Source organism: Rissa tridactyla, chromosome 9, assembly GCF_028500815.1.
Source record: "Rissa tridactyla isolate bRisTri1 chromosome 9, bRisTri1.patW.cur.20221130, whole genome shotgun sequence".
NCBI lineage: Eukaryota > Metazoa > Chordata > Aves > Charadriiformes > Laridae > Rissa > Rissa tridactyla.
Genome location: NC_071474.1, coordinates 4,626,302 through 4,643,213, shown reverse-complemented (window position 1 = coordinate 4,643,213; position 16,912 = coordinate 4,626,302). Strand labels below are relative to the sequence as shown.

Genomic DNA, 16,912 nt, shown 5'->3' with positions numbered 1-16,912 from the left:
CCACAACCAAGGCTAGGACTCTAATATTTTAGAGGTCCAAGGTTCCTCATAGGTTGTGAAGTAAGACATGTAGGAGTAAGACATGTAGACTTACATGAAGTAAGCATGTCTAGGAAGCGACATGGGTCAGGTGCCTGAGGAACAGAATAAACCCCCTCTGAATTTGTCATCACTGAGGGACACTGGCCACAGATGTAAAAACCCGTTGAGGTGAACTCCACACTTAGATACTTCTGAAACTGTTAACTGGGACGAAGAACATTCTGGAGCGCGGACAAGGCAGCATGGGGTTTGTGGTTTGTAGACTACTGGATTTTTTTTCTGTATAATTTTTTTTGTGAGGTTTCCATTGCAGAAAACAGAAAATTTTGTTTAAAGATAATCCAATGAGAATTTGTTTATAAGCAGGAAGAGCAAAACACTCAAGGATATATCTTTCTGCTAATATCAAATATCACTGTTTCTGGCCCTTGTGATTCCAAGACCAGTTTAGAAACAAAAGCATCCCAAATTACTTGCAGATTACTTTCAGCAGGGACTTGAGCCTCCTCAGTCTTCTAAACACGTGAGCTTTTTATTGCTTTGTCCTAAAATGTGAATTAGGATGGATTTCTTGTCTCATCAGTGTATCAAGGGCTTACTTCTCAAATGAAATGTTTTCCTTCCACTATGCTCTTAGTGCTAAAATATCTGGGAAGTACTCTCATATGTTCTTGAACAAAAGAGGTTAGAAGCTCCCCAGTATGACTGCATTTGCAAGAATAAAGTTTCCCATATTCTTTTAAACATCTGTTAAACTTTTGGGAAACATATTTCAGTTCAGAAGCTTCAGGTCCAGTCCTACTTTTAAGTGTTATTTTAATACTGGACAGTGCTATTAGAAAATGGTTCTCTATTACTTAGCAGCTCTGCCTTTTCATGTGTATGGGAGGCTTCTTAGCCTGGAAGACTGGCTCTGCTGAGAGGGTGAAGGCTGTTCTTTCCAGTAAGCTCTTAGCAGCATTGTTTACAAGCCAGCCCCTTGTACTGAAAGGTAATGGGAGGCACCGATGAGGCTGTGTCAGTGTAGCTGATGGCTTAGTTAGCTTCATCTGACTGGTGATGATGTGTGAAATGTAAAGAAACCAGCTTGGTTCTTGGAGCTGTGGCTGAACACACAGGGCTGAAGTTGGGAAAATATATTTTTATCCCCTTATAAACTAAACAAAAGTGATGTGGAAAATCATGGATTCCCACAATTTTGTATTAACAGAAGCATTCTTAACTAGAGCCATTTCTTAAATACAGTGTTAAGGTGCTTCAGGAAACACATGGCTTATCACCATACTCTCATCTCAGCCAGGTACACAGGGGATGCAGGGAGGGTGAGGAAAAGGACAGTGATAGAAAATCAAAGGGTTCAGAGAAAGAGGCTGGATGCTCTCTTGCCTCCCTGGGCAAATTAATTCATCAAACCACATTCTCGTGTCAGCAAATGAAAAGGGAGAAGAAAACTAAACAGCAATGCTCTACTTATCACGGTCATGTACTTTTCTTGGGGCACAGATGAATAAATTATCGTACTTTACACTCACCACAGTGAAAGCAGGGGGTGAAGGTGTTTGTGACAGAGAAAGATACGCTTGTCAGCTCCCTCACCTCTCTGATCAATCACTCAATTACCCACCCACCATTTGTGTGCTCCTGTTCGTCTCTCAGGTCTATCCACGGCTGAGCGCTCCAGCTTGGGCAAAGTCTGAGGCAGGGATTGATGGATAAAAGGACTTATCAACACTAGAGTTTTAGTCTAGAGTCTGACAGGGGGCCGGGGGGCTCTCCTAATTTCTGGCCTTGGGCAATCCTCTGAAGTCCCACTTTTATCACACTGGGACCCTGGGCTTTGTCTGCTCCTTCACAGGTGGCATCTTCCCCCCCCACCCCCTTCACTCACCAAGTCTGGGCGACGTAATTGTGTTGACGTTTATCTTCTCATTGCACACCTCTTGGTGGCACTGCCTGTAGGCCGCTGGCTTGGACAGGATGGGGCACTCATTGCCATGGCGCCCGGTGACTTTGTGCATACACTGGACCACGCGGGACTGGAGGCCTTTCCCACAGGTTGAGGAGCACTAGAGGAGAGAAGGCACTGAGACATGGTCCAAGCAGAGTAGCTTCAAAATCACACACACACATACACCTGAAAAATCCCTGCCAGAGCTGAAGTCTGCAGCAGGCTGGCAGCTCGCTGTCGTGCTGAGGACTCAACAACAGGCACATCATGTCAACCAGGGACCATTCATACAGCATTTGTCCATGATGATTTTGCAGCTTCAGGGAGTGCTGTGAGCAGAGGAACTGTCCTGGCACAGGGAAGGAAGCTGTTGTCTTTCTGTCTGGACTTGCTCTGAGTCCATCTCCACTGACTGTCCTTGTGGATATCCGTGAGGTTCAAGCAGGCAGAAATGCAATTCCCTCCACAAAGAGGCAAAGCTGGAAAACATACACTGCTTCATTATGGATGAGCAGCTTCCACCTCCCTCTCCATGAGGGACCCAGTGGTACTGGTTGCCTTGCTTTAAAAGCTCTCTCCAAGACTTGGATGGTCTAACAAGGCTTCCTCCACAGAGATGACGACCACTGCCAGGCACCAATACAAGATAAAACCAAAGATTACAGCAGAGGCAGGCAGCTTCTACTATATGCCCGGACCTCTAGAGAAGCTCTGTTCCAGTATACGGGAGAACACATCAGGTATTCAAGTATTCACTCTCATCTATCCTTGCTAACTGTCTGGCACTTGTCTGTCCTCCTGGGAGCAATTGCAAATTGTACTCCACGAGTTTTGGCTTCTATTAGTCAGGAGGCCCAGCCTCTTTATATGCTCTCTTTGTTGTCACACAATTGGAGTCCCTACCTCTCCCTCCCTCTTCCTCTGGCCCAGTCACTTGTGATTTACAATGTCCTACTTGCACGCTGTTCAATTTTAATAAAGCAAACACAGTGAGCACAGTGAGGTGCACCAGCTGGAGTTAATAAAAGAACCTTGTATTTAAAATAAAGAAACAATGGGTTGCAGGACTTTGGTAAGGTTCCTATTTCTGCTAAAGCCACACACAAGCTGTGTGTGGGGAGAGGAGGAGGTGGAGGAAAACTCAGGAGATATAATTAGGATGATGTCAAAGAGATCATGCTTTCTCTCCTCTGCTGTTCCTGAACAAAGTCAGGGCACTGGAGTTCTCTCCCTGAAAAACACTATCGCCTCAAGGTGGTAGTTCTTAAAAACGGCATGCCGAACATGGAAGAGGCTCAAAAGATGTGCACCACTGAGGTTGGGCTGAAGTCCAAGTACGAAGGATGTGTAAGTAGTGTGGATGCTTGTAAGGCTAGGACTCAGGGGCAAAAGAACTCATGGATGTACACAGGCCTCCACCTCCCCCAACTATGGGTGAGAGCACAGCAAAGCTGGGGTCATTTTGTTCTGTAAGTATCACAAAAACCCCTGCTGCTTCTCAAAGATCATCTGATGCAAGAAGTATAGCTTGTTCAGGGCTGGAGCACAGGGAGCTTCCTGTGTGAATCCCTGAAAGGCCTGATAAAAAATGGCCTCAGATTAACAGGACCATGTCAAATAGAGCTGATGGAGTCCTGCTTCGGACAACCCAGTGCAGAAATACATTTGTACAATGTGAACTCTTTATTTCTGGGTAGCAGGAGTTGTAGGATCAGTGAAGCCTGTTGTCAAATAGAATGATGACTCTATCTAATTTTATTCTTTAGTCACTCACGTTAATGACTGTTTATTAAACAGATTTCTTGTATTTGCAGTACTCATCAAATTTGTATTTGCTTTTCTCTTAATTTTCCCCACCAGCTCTGTATTCCTATTCTTTCTCCCAGTGCCTTTCTCTAGGACTGAGCTTCTCCATTCAGAACAATCTCTGGCTCATATTCTTTCTGGACTTTGCCACTAAGGCATCCTGGTGAGCAGTTTACCTCTGTGTTTCCAGCTACGCAGCCCGCTCCAGGACCCGATTATTGTATTCTGAAGGTAGCAGTCATGCGATATTAAAATTGTACATGCATTTTGTAACTGCTTATTTTAAATTAAATACTTTTTTGTTTGTTTGTTTGTTCCTTTACATCCTTCTTAGTTCAATTTAGGGTCAACACACTAGTTTACGACAGATTTTCTGCACTTAGATTTTCAGGTGTTGACTTTACCTCAAAATTTGGTCACTGTCTATTAATACCTCAACAATGGTTATGGTATTTAGGACTATGCTGAATGAGCCCTTCCCTTATATACCCTACAGTGAGCTATTACAAAAAGCAATTGTCACAGTCCCTTATTTAAAACCCCTCCATAACTTCAGCTTCTGCAGTGAGATGTAGGCATTTTGTTAGTCTTGGGTGTCCCTCTGCTCTTCCCAGCACAGTGTGCCCTCAGTGACTTCTACCAGTCTGGAAGCCAGTCAGGCATGGCCATTACATTTGGATTTAAAGTTAACAATTTTTATCCTGATAAATGCAACTATTAGGCCCTTCCGCTTCACTAGTCATATGCAACCTCTAATCCTCAGGATTTCAACGGCACTTTCAGTCTTCGGAGTGCTTTACTAATCTTAATCCTCACAAAACTCTTTGCAAGGGGACTGAATTGTACATCCATTTTACAATCAGAATAGCTCTTATCACCTAGGCATAAAATAACCCATTCAGGCCATGGGGTTCCTTCACGTGATTGTAAAATAGTGAGTCTGAAACCTTTGCATCTGGCTTTGAGGCACTCCCCGTGCTTATGAATGCTCTTAAGAGAGAGGAAAAAATAACAAAAAAAAAAGAAGGAAAGAACGAAAAGAGCATTTTTCTCATAAGGTGAATAAGGTTTTCAGATACCAATGTACAGACACTCACCTACCTTTGTCTGTGTTCCTGTCTCTGCATTTGTTAACCAGCAAGGAGGGCAAGCAATGAAACTTTTTCCACAGACACTGCCAATTCCAAGCCTTAGACAAATAACAGCAGAGTTTTTGCCCGAAGCAGTTTTATTCCTTCTCCTGGGAGACTGGGATCATCACCTATGCTATGCAATTAGTTTTTCACAGCCAGGGAGACAGATTTTAACATCTTTCTTGAACTCTTTTGGGCTTGGCAGCTAAAGGAAGGTTGGACATCTGGCTTATTTTAAGACGAAATTTTCAACTCTGTACTTGGATAGCCTCTTTCCTAGGAATTTCAATAGGAAATAGGAATAGATACAAAATACATACAAAGGGGGAATTGTTACTCATGCTGCACTATGAAGAGAGGACATCATTAAAAGAGGCATAAAAATCAAACTCCAACTGAACAGCAAATTCCCCTAAATACCTTCCCTCCTACTCTGGACAGCTAAATGCATTGCTATGGTCTCTCTGTTCCCAAATATTTATGGAGCAAGTAAGCATATCCACGGAACAATTTTCAGGTCTAGATTCACCCTGTGCCCTCTGATACAGGACCCTCAGACTTGGACCCAGGCTATGAGCAGTTTCAGTAAGGAAAGGTGCTGTGCCCTTCTTGCAACCAGAGGAACTTCCAGGCAGCCAACAGCTGCCAGAGAGAACGTATCGCTTGTGGCAGAGTGCGGCCGGGGCCGCGGGGGCAAAAGTACTGTCATAGCCCAGCACCCGATCCAGCTTCTGTATAACTGGTACAGTCCCACTGTACAGAACACTGGGAGGCTCCAGTGCTGCATGGTGAAACCGCGATGATTGTATTTAAAATGCCGTTGAGGGACAATGGACTTTTTGGCAAATATTCAATTGTTGCACTGTTATTAACAAAAACACTCTGAAAAGTATTGATGTAACTCTCAAGATATGCTCATGTTTTGATGCCATGAGGGGGTAAAGTGATCTGTGAACGTGGAGGACCGGTTTTGGAACCTAGTTTGGAGCTGTGTGGATCTCTGCCTGCCACCTGAGCTGCTCCGCAAGTACTGAGAGAAAACCCACAAGCAACTTGCCTACTCCGGGAAGCTGGGGACTCGGACAAGAAGTTGAATAGAGATGCCAGTGTCAAACAAAGAAGTGTTTTTTTCCTTCCATCCGGCATATCAGAAAAATGCATATGCAAAATTTAACCATAATGCACTAAACTGACAATATAGCCATTGTAAATTGGAAATCCACCCACACACAAAGATCAAAGGATTGTTCAGCACTGTAAAAAAGAGGGGGTTAATGAACAGTTACAAAAAGCCAACCTAATGAGAGCCTTTGTAACTCCCAGTTCAAACACTGCCTGAGAAGGCAAAACGAAGACAAAAATGCCTCCATTCACATTCTTTGGCAGTAACATGCAAGCCGGTGGGGATATCCAGAAGGAAATAAACTCACAAATTGTCAAGGCAGCAGCTGCATTCATCAGCTTAAAGAAGATTTACTTACTGAAAAACTCCAACCTTAAGACCAAGCTATGATTTTTCAACTGGAATGCTATTTCCACCTTAGGATACTGATATGAAAGCTTGAAATCCACCAAAGGCGCTGACAGATGTCTAATTGCTTTGAAAGCAAATGCCTCAGGAGAATATTAGGTATTAAAATAGAATGAATTTACAGTAAGTGCTGAGATCTGTCAGGGTCTTCATCAACTCCTGATCCACAAAAGATATCCAGAGAAAGAGAGGAATAAGAACGAATGAAGCCAGGGCAGGGCTGCCGCTGGGCAGCAGGAGGAACACATACGAGAGCCAGTCCAAAGAATCCCTGTGTTGAGGCTTAATGGGGACAGCAAAAGGTACAGATTTACCACTGCAGAGGACAGGCTGTGATCTGTTCAGGACTGAATGGGGTAATGAAGCATTGCTTATGCTTTAGCTGAGGGCTGCTGGCTAGGCAGGGATGCATTTAGACCACGTCACCTTTAAAAATGTCACTTTTCTGACCTCTAAGAGATAGATGTTAGTCTTTGTTGTAAGAGACTTGCTTTTTCCAGCAGAAGGTCATAGCAGCAGAAGATCCCTTCAGCCGATCCTAAACATACTCCAATATTTAGATATTGGAGGGAGGGAGATATAGTTCAAGATGACTGTCATAACTAAGCTGAAGGCAAGATGCTTTTTTCTTGATTCATCAGTCTGCAGTCATCTGATGTTTAAAGATACTGGTTTGTCCCCAGTTTGCCGAAAGCTGCTGAAGCCAAGGATAACACTATGGCTAAAGCTCCAATATTCAGAGTCATGCTTTACTGACTTCAGAGTTCAAGTATTTCAAGGCGTTAAGGATAGGGTAGAGTGTTTTTCACCCCAGGGGTCTTATTTCTTGCCTCTATGAAAGTCCGAAAGAAAGCAAGATAAGTTCCTATTAATAACATTCTAACATGGCATCTGAGATGAATGACAAATGTCCTGTAATTGCTCCGTTCCTGAGACCTTAATAGCATGCATGTGTGTGCTCTGAAAGTCAGTGCTCCGTACACCTTAACATCAGGCTTTTTATGAGTATCACTAATTTAAACTCTATAGTTCTAGCTGAAAAGCTGCATGCAACTTGCTTTCATGAACACCAGCTCAATTTTCACCATGGCATCATGCTAAAGAAAGAAATTCCTGTCTTTTCTCTGATAAGATCTAATTAGCCCAAAGCAAACTGTAGGCTGTTTTTCAAGCTTCCTTGTTCTTTTCTTTTCTTTCTTTGTTTTTTTTTTTTTTTTCTTCTTTTTGAACCCCAGATCTGTAAAGAGAACATATCTGGTCTTGCTTACAACAATCTTTCATTTGGAAACTTTTGTGAAATGACTGATTTGTTTAATTTGGCCAAGAAAAAATGCATACCCTTCTGACTCAGTATGGGAAGAAACAATAAATTATAGCAGAAAATGCTCATGGCTGATGCGACAGTATCTTAGAAGGAAAAGAGAAAAGCAATCCTTGCAAACTGCCTACAGCTGTGCTTTCAAACACATGACCCTAAGGAACAAGACCTGACCAGTACATCCAGCACGTCTCACTGAATAATTAAGCTTGACTTTGCTATTCTGAAAAGTTCCATTGTGTACAGAGAGTTCAGAGATTAAGAGCTGAATACATGAATATTCTGGGGAGTGACAGTGCCCCTAAGTACTTGTGCAATGCAGCCCAGGTGGATGCTAATGAGGAAATGTCATCCGATTCATTATACCAATCAGGCAGAATTTACTTCTCACAAGCGTTCAAACTGGATTTCAAGACCAGGATCAAGCAGCAATGTGAAATGGTACGGGATTGCCGATAGGGTACGATATTCTAGCATGCCACCTACAGCACCTGTGCCATGTTTTGATCTGTGGCAGGTGCAAAGTGGAAATATTCCACAGTTTATTCCACCCAAAAAACTGCAAGGAAATGATACTGACTCCTGTTGCAGATGTTAGCCTGAAAGAATATCTTGGGAACTGAAGCTCCACTGAACACATATTTTAGTTATTCATCAGTTAACGATCAATGCTATCAAAATGCAACTTATTAAAAAGAGTAATTAAACTAAGGACTCCATTAGGATTACTGAACTTCAGCAAGAGGCTGCTCATCTCCATTATCTCAGTCCCGCCTGAGCATTCTCTAGACAGGGAGCTGCTCAGCTTTGAAATATATGATGCTGAACTAACGCTGCATTTCATCTCTTTGCACAGTCAAACAAGGGATCAATCACCAGCGGGCTGATACTAATTGCTCTTCAAAGATGATCTGAAAAATTGTCACCTTAACGCCTTAGCAGTCATTATAAATCTCAAAAGGCTATTGGGAAGACTGCTAGTGATACATACTGCGTGTCGTAAGGATTAAAAAGTGGCAAAAACCTCTTCAGGTGAGTAGTACAAACTTTAAATGGTGAATTAGCTACTGTTAATATTTTTAAAAACAGGATCCTAGACACTGTAACATCTCAGAGTAACTCAGAGAAAATGAATGCCAATATTTGAACGGGCTTGTCTTTCATGCTTTCTTCTTTTTCACATTAAAAAAAAGAGTAAAATGGTCACGATGGAATTCCATTTCCAATCCACTGATCTTGGTGGGAGGCTTTAATTCTCCAACAAAAAAAAATGCACTTAATGAACTAGGCTTTTAAATATAAAATATCAAAAAGGAAAAGTTATTCTTCCAATTAATAGGATCACTGGAGGCTGTATTGGAACATGAGACAATAACACTGTGACAGAACGTGCTCCACTTCAAACAAAACACTGACGAATATGGTCTTTTTGCAGCACATTCTCCTTTACTAAGGAACCATCAAAATAACTTGTACTATGGAAGTTCCCAGAAACTCCAGCAGAGATGAGCTGTGAGAATTGTTGTGCAAACAAGGAGCAGTCACTGCCTCAAAGGCATGAGCAGGACCTGGTTTCTGTAGCTCACAGTCCCCAGGGGAATGACACGGCCAGCCACCATTGTAGTCAGCATCTCTTCGCTTTCCATGCCTAGGTTTCCAACTACGGCTGCATCGACTGGGGCTGGCAGTTAGCGCAAGTCTGGGTAGAGGCTCAACCTTGTTTTAGTGCCATTATACAGTATTTACACCTCTGACCATAGCTAAAGACATTTCACAGATGCGGGGAGAGAGAATCAAAGAGCAAAAGGGATGGGATTCGTCTTACTGAACTAGCTCTGTTTAGGTTCTCTTTGCAGTCAGCAGAGAGAGATCACCACTTCAAAGGGCAATTCAGCCTTTACTAAGGAAAGGTGATATAAAACTACTACCTGGAGCTGCCTGTGTTACAATGACTGAAAATGGAGCCTAACAACTACCCCAAACAAGGCACCTACCTGTCCGATGGCGAGGACTCAGTGATGTGAACTCAATTAAGTGATGGACCCTTGACCGTACAGAAGCCCGTAGTTAATACGAGCTGAACTCACATAAGTTTTCCTTTCTTTCCTAAAGTGCATATTTCCAGTGGAGGTACGAAAACGATATTTCTAAGTTTGTCCACAACAGAGCAATCAGTTCTACTTGGCGGTGGCAAGACCATTCATGACAGCCCAGGGAGCTCTTTGATTGTAACTCCTGAAGGATGTATTACTCTGGGAGATTTTCTTTCTTAAAGCTGTAATTACCTTAAAGACATGGAAATTCCATGAGAAAACCCATGCAGTTCTCAGATGAGGAAATGGTTAGCATTTCAGTTAATTAAGGGACCACATTCCTAGAAAATTCCAAGGTAAAAGTTGTTCTTAAAGCATACATATTAAGAGTAAAGGATTATCTAAAAGTGATGCCCGGAGTACAACAAACATTCCTAGAAGCCTCCAACCTCTTTTCGACATGCCACTTCATCAGCAGGAAGAAGACAGGCCTTGAGCTGGGCTTTACGCAGCCCAAGGTGACAGATTTGGCTGCAAGAACATGGAGATGTCTCCCCTCCTGTTTCCCCCTTCTGAGGCTTTTACTTCAAAGATCTAAGTCTTTTTTCTCAGAACCCTTGTTCTGGATTCAGGATGGTTCATTTCTCTTCCACTTCAGTTTGTGGAATACAATCATAAAGGGAACAGAGAATACTCCAGCATGCCTTGCGCGTGAAGATGACAAAAAAATAACCAATAGCCTTGGAGCTCTGTCGTGTAAACTGCAAGCCATGTGCCAGAATCTTCATTTTATGCTGAAATCCTTAACTCGCTGAAGTCATTGAGAGCTGGCCATTGACTTTGGTGGGTCAGTGATTTGTTCCACAGTATTACGAACAAAATTGATTTCACTGCAGCAGAAGAGAGGGGTGGTTTCTGCTTTGTAAAACAAACACTAGCTTTTTCTCACAGAGATATCTATTTTCTTCCATGCGTTTCCTCACCTTCCTAAACTAAAGGCGATGGTTTTAGCTCATCATAACTCAAGAGGGTACCATTCTACTTCAGAAACGCAGGGCTATGACTTTTCATCTTCCTTTCTAAAGGGCTGCATGAAATTTTTACTAGGATACTGGCAACAACTTTGCCAAACTGAGGAGCGTCCTCGGCTGATACATCCAACCAATTTTGGGCCATTTATTCTCATCCTCTGTAGCCAAGGGTATTGTGAGATTAGCTGGTGGCAAGAAAGGCTGTCGTTGGCACATCAGCGATCATGCACCAGAGGAACAAACCATGGGGAACCACAATAAGCAGTACAACTTAGAGCAGTCTATAGGGGCAGTAGTTAATTTTAGGACACTGATGCTCTGGCTCCTGGTCGTGCCAAGGACCAGAGAAGCAGAGGGTTTGAATACTAAAGCTTGTTGGGTCCTCTCCCGTCACATCCAGCTCTGTCACCTTCTGGAGAACAACTGACTCGCATCAATGAGGCCTGTAGACAACCTTCCAACATTAGTTTCTAGCTGTGGTGCTGAATGCTCACGAGCAGCCATCAATCCTGAAGTTGTTTGCTGAGCCAAAGTGAGTAAGCGGCAGAAAAGGGTCTGTCAGCTGTGATGTGTGACTGCAGTTTTAAGCGACCATCCCTCCTGCGGAGTTTTCTCTCAATTCAACAAGAAAAGTTATTTTCTCCAAGGTAGAAGAAGATGAACTTAGTTATGACCTTTATGAAGAATTAACAAGTTGTCCATATTTTATCATAAACAGATGGCGGGTCAAGCCATGAATTTGTAATGAATGTTAGAACAAAGAAGAGTTTGCTTCTATATTTATAACAGCTCTGAACATACCTCTCAAACCACAGCTGTCCTTGATTTACTCTTCTTATCATGTAATGTGAATTAATCATTAAAAGTGAGGCGTATAGAGGATTTTGTTGATGTTCCCAAACATTTGGAACTCGGAAAACACGCCTTCCTGGCACTGGAAGATTATAGAGTATTTTTTGAAAAAAACAAAAACAAAACCCAACCACCCAAACCCAAAAAACAACCCCAACAATCTACTGTAATCCTGCCAAAACAATTAATTTGCAATTACAAAATCCTTGTTACCACCCATTGTGATGAATGACTGCTGATCGTCAGTATGAAACACCTCAATGTCTGGCACAAACCCAGTATTTTTCTTGTAGGAAATTAGATTTTTTTCCTCCCTATTGTTAATATTCTCCTGGGATGAGAACCCATAGCCAGCATTTCATAGGCTGAGCAAAAGACTGTAAAAAAACTGGCAACTATTGATGTCCAGGGAGGGCAGGTGGCTATAGGTAATTTTTCAGATGTGCTTTATCACTGCTGACAGTATTTGGCAACAAGAATATCGTTTAACATCACACTTTGCCAAGCTGATCCTTACTAGTACTTTCCAGTTTCTGGAGTGTACAATCTTTCTGGATCCAGTGAAAGTTGTGCCAGGCGGTTATACAAGATGCAAAGTGATAGAAAAAGATTTCTCCTCTACTTTCTCTCCTAGTTGAAGCCCAGCTTGACATGTCACGTATTTCTGTTTTCACCTGAGAACATGAATCTGGGATGGTCCCTACACAAGACCCAAAGATCTTGCGCAGTCCGGCAGGTCAGATTCTTTTCTGCATGGCATTGGCATAAGCCTGCATTAACTTAAGTGGCTGAATTAATCTGGATTTACACTAATGTAAGGGAGACTGATATCCGACCTGCTGTGCTGAGTGAGATCCTTGGCTTGTGGCCAACGGGCTGTAGGGAAGAATGAAAGACAGTTACCCTGGCTTTACACTGGGTTATCTGAAATTAATATAGGCCTTAGTATTTACAGAGCATCTACTGTAACTGCAAAGAAAAAATATGGCAAAGCCAATATATCACAAGGCTTCTATGTATCTTTTCTTCTTCTAAAAATCTTTTCATTGGGCTATGTAATATAAGAGGTTAATGAGCTAAATTGTTGCCTGAGGGATAGAAGTTGCATGTTTAACTTCTACCCACAAAGCTGAAATACACCCTTGTGAAAATCAGCACTAACGAGCTAATGTGTCTTGCTTGTAATTGTACCTTCCTTGATATAATACCAGTTAAAAGGAGAATAGTCAAAAAAATGAAACTGGGATCCCTGAACTGTGCTATTGGCTTGAAATACAGTACTTCAGTCACAGGACAGAAATAGAGTATGTCAAGGCATATAAAATAGTGAAACAATTAAGTAAAACTGGAAATGAAGAAAGATCCATAAAAATGTCATGGAGAATTGCTCCTGCCATGTAATCTTGCCTCTTCAGTTACACCCTAGATGAGTCCAAAAGCCAACTGGAGAAAAGGAACTCAAACAATAGGGCCTTGGCCTGTACACTTGCACCTGAGTGCTTTCCCTGCTGCACTGTTACTAGAGCAGAAGGGGAGAGAGCTGAGGACATGGGGGGAACCTTGGGGAGCGAAAAAGGAGTCCCTGCTGCTGTTCACCTTCAAGCACATCTGATCTCTGTCACCACCATAGCTAGCCAATATATCCAGCCCGCATCTCGCTGCAGCAGGCCCGCAGTGCACCCCCCCATCACTTGGGACACATGCTTTGAACTGTGTGAGTCAGGGCAGACTTCAAGGGAAAGCTGGAGGAAAGCCGGAGTCCCGCAGCCGACCCCTTCGAGTGCAGCCTAGAGCAGGCGAAGGGTACAGACTCAGGCTGCGTGTCCTGCTAACCCTCCGGGAGAGCCACACACATAAAGCCACATTCTGTTCCCTAGCTGCCTGCATTCTTCACAGGAATGTAATCCTTGACATAAAGTTTGTCAGCAAAATACAATTCATCACGAAAGAATGAACTACTGTCTTGCTAAAGCATCGAGAGGCGTATTTTCAACAGTCTAGGAGTCTGAGGCAAGGTCGCTCAGTTTCTGTTGGGAAACTGAGTGACCCAAGTTTGTTCTTTTGACTAGCACAACTACAACAAAAATGTAAAAATGTTTCCAGTGCTAGAACGTTTAACAGCTCAGATTTCAGACAAGGAGGAACTATTTCAAAGTACAAAGAGTGTATGAGATGTTTGTTTCTTTAACTGAATGCAAACTGGATGTGGAATTTCCTTGTGGAAGAAATGACTGAATGGGAGACGGCTTGGATTCCCATTTGTATATTGCATCAGATATAAAAAAGGATGATATAATGAATTGCAATTCTGAAGAATCCAGGCAACAATAAAATACGATTTCAGGTTAACACACCTTCAGTGGCTCTCTTGCTGTGCAATCTGTCTTTCTATGAGGTTTGAAGACTCTCGGGCCAGGAACAGCTTAGTTATGTATCTCATAATACCAGTGCTACATTTGTGTTAAATGCGAAAAATAATAATTACATCCCTTTAAGACAAGAGGTTTAAAAGAGAAGTTGCAGTAGTGCCAAGAAGTTCCAAGTGCAATAGCAATAGTAACGGAGGTTACTGGTTACTAGTTACTAGTAACAGAACAATACTCCGTCTTTAGAATTACAGTACAAAGTCTGTTAATCTCAAGCACTGGATTAACAAAGGTAACTTCAAAGACATTTAAAATAACCTTACAGACCTGGCCCTATGTGTTTGCAAAGTGAACTACACAGAACAGTTCCTCATGCAACACTTGAACTATGCTGCAAATGCATTGGGAACACACAAATATCACGGCCAAGACTGTTGGCTGCATCTGCTCAGTTAGCTCCAAATGCTTTCCCCAGCTATAACATGCAGTAAGGAGCATCTGCAACTAAACCTGTCAGAAAATGGAACAAAATCCCTCTTCTTCAGAGCGTGGACAGGCAATGACTGCAGAGCCGTTACTAAGGCCAGCAAATGAGGTTTTGGATGGTAGGTGCAGGTTAAAGCTCAGCACGGCCATGTCTCCAGCGCTCACCTCTTCTACACAGAAGTGGATCCAGGGTCTGAGAACATAAAACCACAACTTGCCTGGCATAGATATGGAGCTTTTACTGCTGCCCACTCTTGCACCTTCTGAATGCAACAGGATCCAAGATCTTATCTAGGGTAACCATGTCCATTGCTGTCGGATGCAAGGTGAGTTACTTGTATAGGTCTGGGAGCTCTTTAGGGATGTGACCTGTCTTCTCATGCACGGAGTCCATGTATTCTATAAATACTACTGCTAAGAATATAAACATAAGTCTGCCATTACCACCCAAACAGCCTGTTCTATTTACAATCTGTATCTGGACTTGACTTTTTAAATGAGGTTTTTTCTCTGTCGTAGCTGACTTCCTGGTATCTTCAAATGATCTTGGTTTGGGAAATTAAGGATTGCAGGCCAAGTCACCACGCAAGCTGTTTGCACGTAAAGCATCACAGCCCCTTATTTTAATCTGTGATAATTACTACTGTTGGTTAAGTCTCGCTTCCCTGATGATTCTTAACAATAAGTAACAAATGTACAATGCATTAATTGCAAAAAGTTGTTGCTTGTTCTGAGATCAATTTGTATTAATGAAAAAGTTTCCACCTTAGTCAGCATAAAGCGCTCTCACAGGGATTTTACAGCACCGGCACCAAATGTTTTATAATGGAATTTTACCCTGGAAGTTAGAATTTTGAAGAGTTCACTATAACCTAACTGCTGCAGACTTTGTGTTTCTGCTTAAAGGAGGAACTGTGTAAAGCCGGACTACACCAAAGAGGAGTTGCTGATAGCTGTAAAGGCTCTCCACCAAAGTCTAAGCCCTGCGTTAAAGCTTCTGGATCCTCATGATGAAAATCCCTCGCTCAGGATTTGCAAAGAATTGAATTCCACACCAAACATTTCAGCTATCTGGGTTTCTGGGACAATACACTTTCTTCACAGAATTGTATCTACCCATACCCTTTTCTAGCAAGGTAGAAAAGTGGTCCCTTTTGTTTACCCCGCTACTCAGAGAATAAGAATCTAATTGTGTGATCTAAGTGTCCAGTCAGAATTAACCAATACGTCTAGAATTTTAAATGCTCATTATAAACCAAACCTAAGTCCAAGAACATCCTGCTGCACTCACACAGGGTGAAATTCCTGGGAAGCAGAGAGCTGGCACAAGCTCTCTACAGACAGAAGCAGGCCACAAATGCAGCACATCAGCTTTTGTGCCCTTCTGCACAGGGAGGATCCGGAGCCTGAGTTAAGAATGGCAAATAACAAGTGATTTTGCACTGATCCTGTCCTGCTCACATGCAGACACTAAATCCATCAACAACACTATTTATTGTGGCCAATGTATGATTGCAGACTTTCTAGCAGTGAGCCAATATCTTTATCAGATTGGAACCATTCACACAATACTGAACTTTCAATCTGTGTAATCAGTGAATACACAATTATTTCATATTCCTCCCTATAAAGAGAATCCGGGTCAATTTGCATGCCAAAATGTTTTAAAATTCCACAAATAAATAAATAATGTTATTTCACCTGTTAACACAGGAGAACTGTTTGTTTTGGCCAGCTTTCATAGACTCTATGTGCCAGGTTATGAATAAAATAATGTTCAATACTCTAAACATTCTGTGATACAAATTCCTGGCTCAGCTTAAATACAGACCTTTTGTATGTGGCAGGTTCTTAATGCATTCCCCAGCACTGACACCACTAAATTCATGTATCTATGACAGAGTATATCTATAAATATGTGTAATTCCTAATCACAATGTAAAAAAAATGCAATCACAAATAAGCCACTTTGCCCATTATGGGCCTCTGTTTCACTGGATTTTGCTTGCTGGAGTTTGGGTTTTTGGAAAGCAAAACGCAACTACTGTATCCCAGTGGTTTCTGCACATGCCGTACATTCCAGAACACAAAGTAGGCTTTCTTTTTAAAGAACAGTACAGTTACAAAGATAAGATAAAACCAAACTGGAATATAATATTCCTGGGAAATTTTAGTTCTTTATGCAAACATGAAGTCAGTAATGTAGAGGATGCTTTATGAACAACACTGCCAAAGGCTGAGTTTCTCACACTGCCAGGCCTCCTTCCCAAGCAAAACTACCTGTTACTTTAAGATCAGAATGCAAATACAGAGCACACTCGGCTCTGGTTTAATCCACTGTATTCGGGAATTAATTCCACTGATGT

The 16,912-nt window shown here is 42.2% G+C and overlaps 1 protein-coding gene across 2 annotated transcripts in view; it reads right to left on the bottom strand.

Moving 5' to 3' along the window:
• ADAMTS17 (ADAM metallopeptidase with thrombospondin type 1 motif 17) overlaps nt 1-16,912 on the bottom strand; it is a 191,499-nt gene that overhangs the window by 5,043 nt on the left and 169,544 nt on the right. For both annotated transcript variants that reach the window (XM_054215400.1, XM_054215401.1), the window contains one exon: nt 1,931-2,108. In XM_054215400.1, coding sequence (XP_054071375.1) covers nt 1,931-2,108 — 178 coding nt within the window. The remainder of the gene's footprint in view (nt 1-1,930; nt 2,109-16,912) is intronic.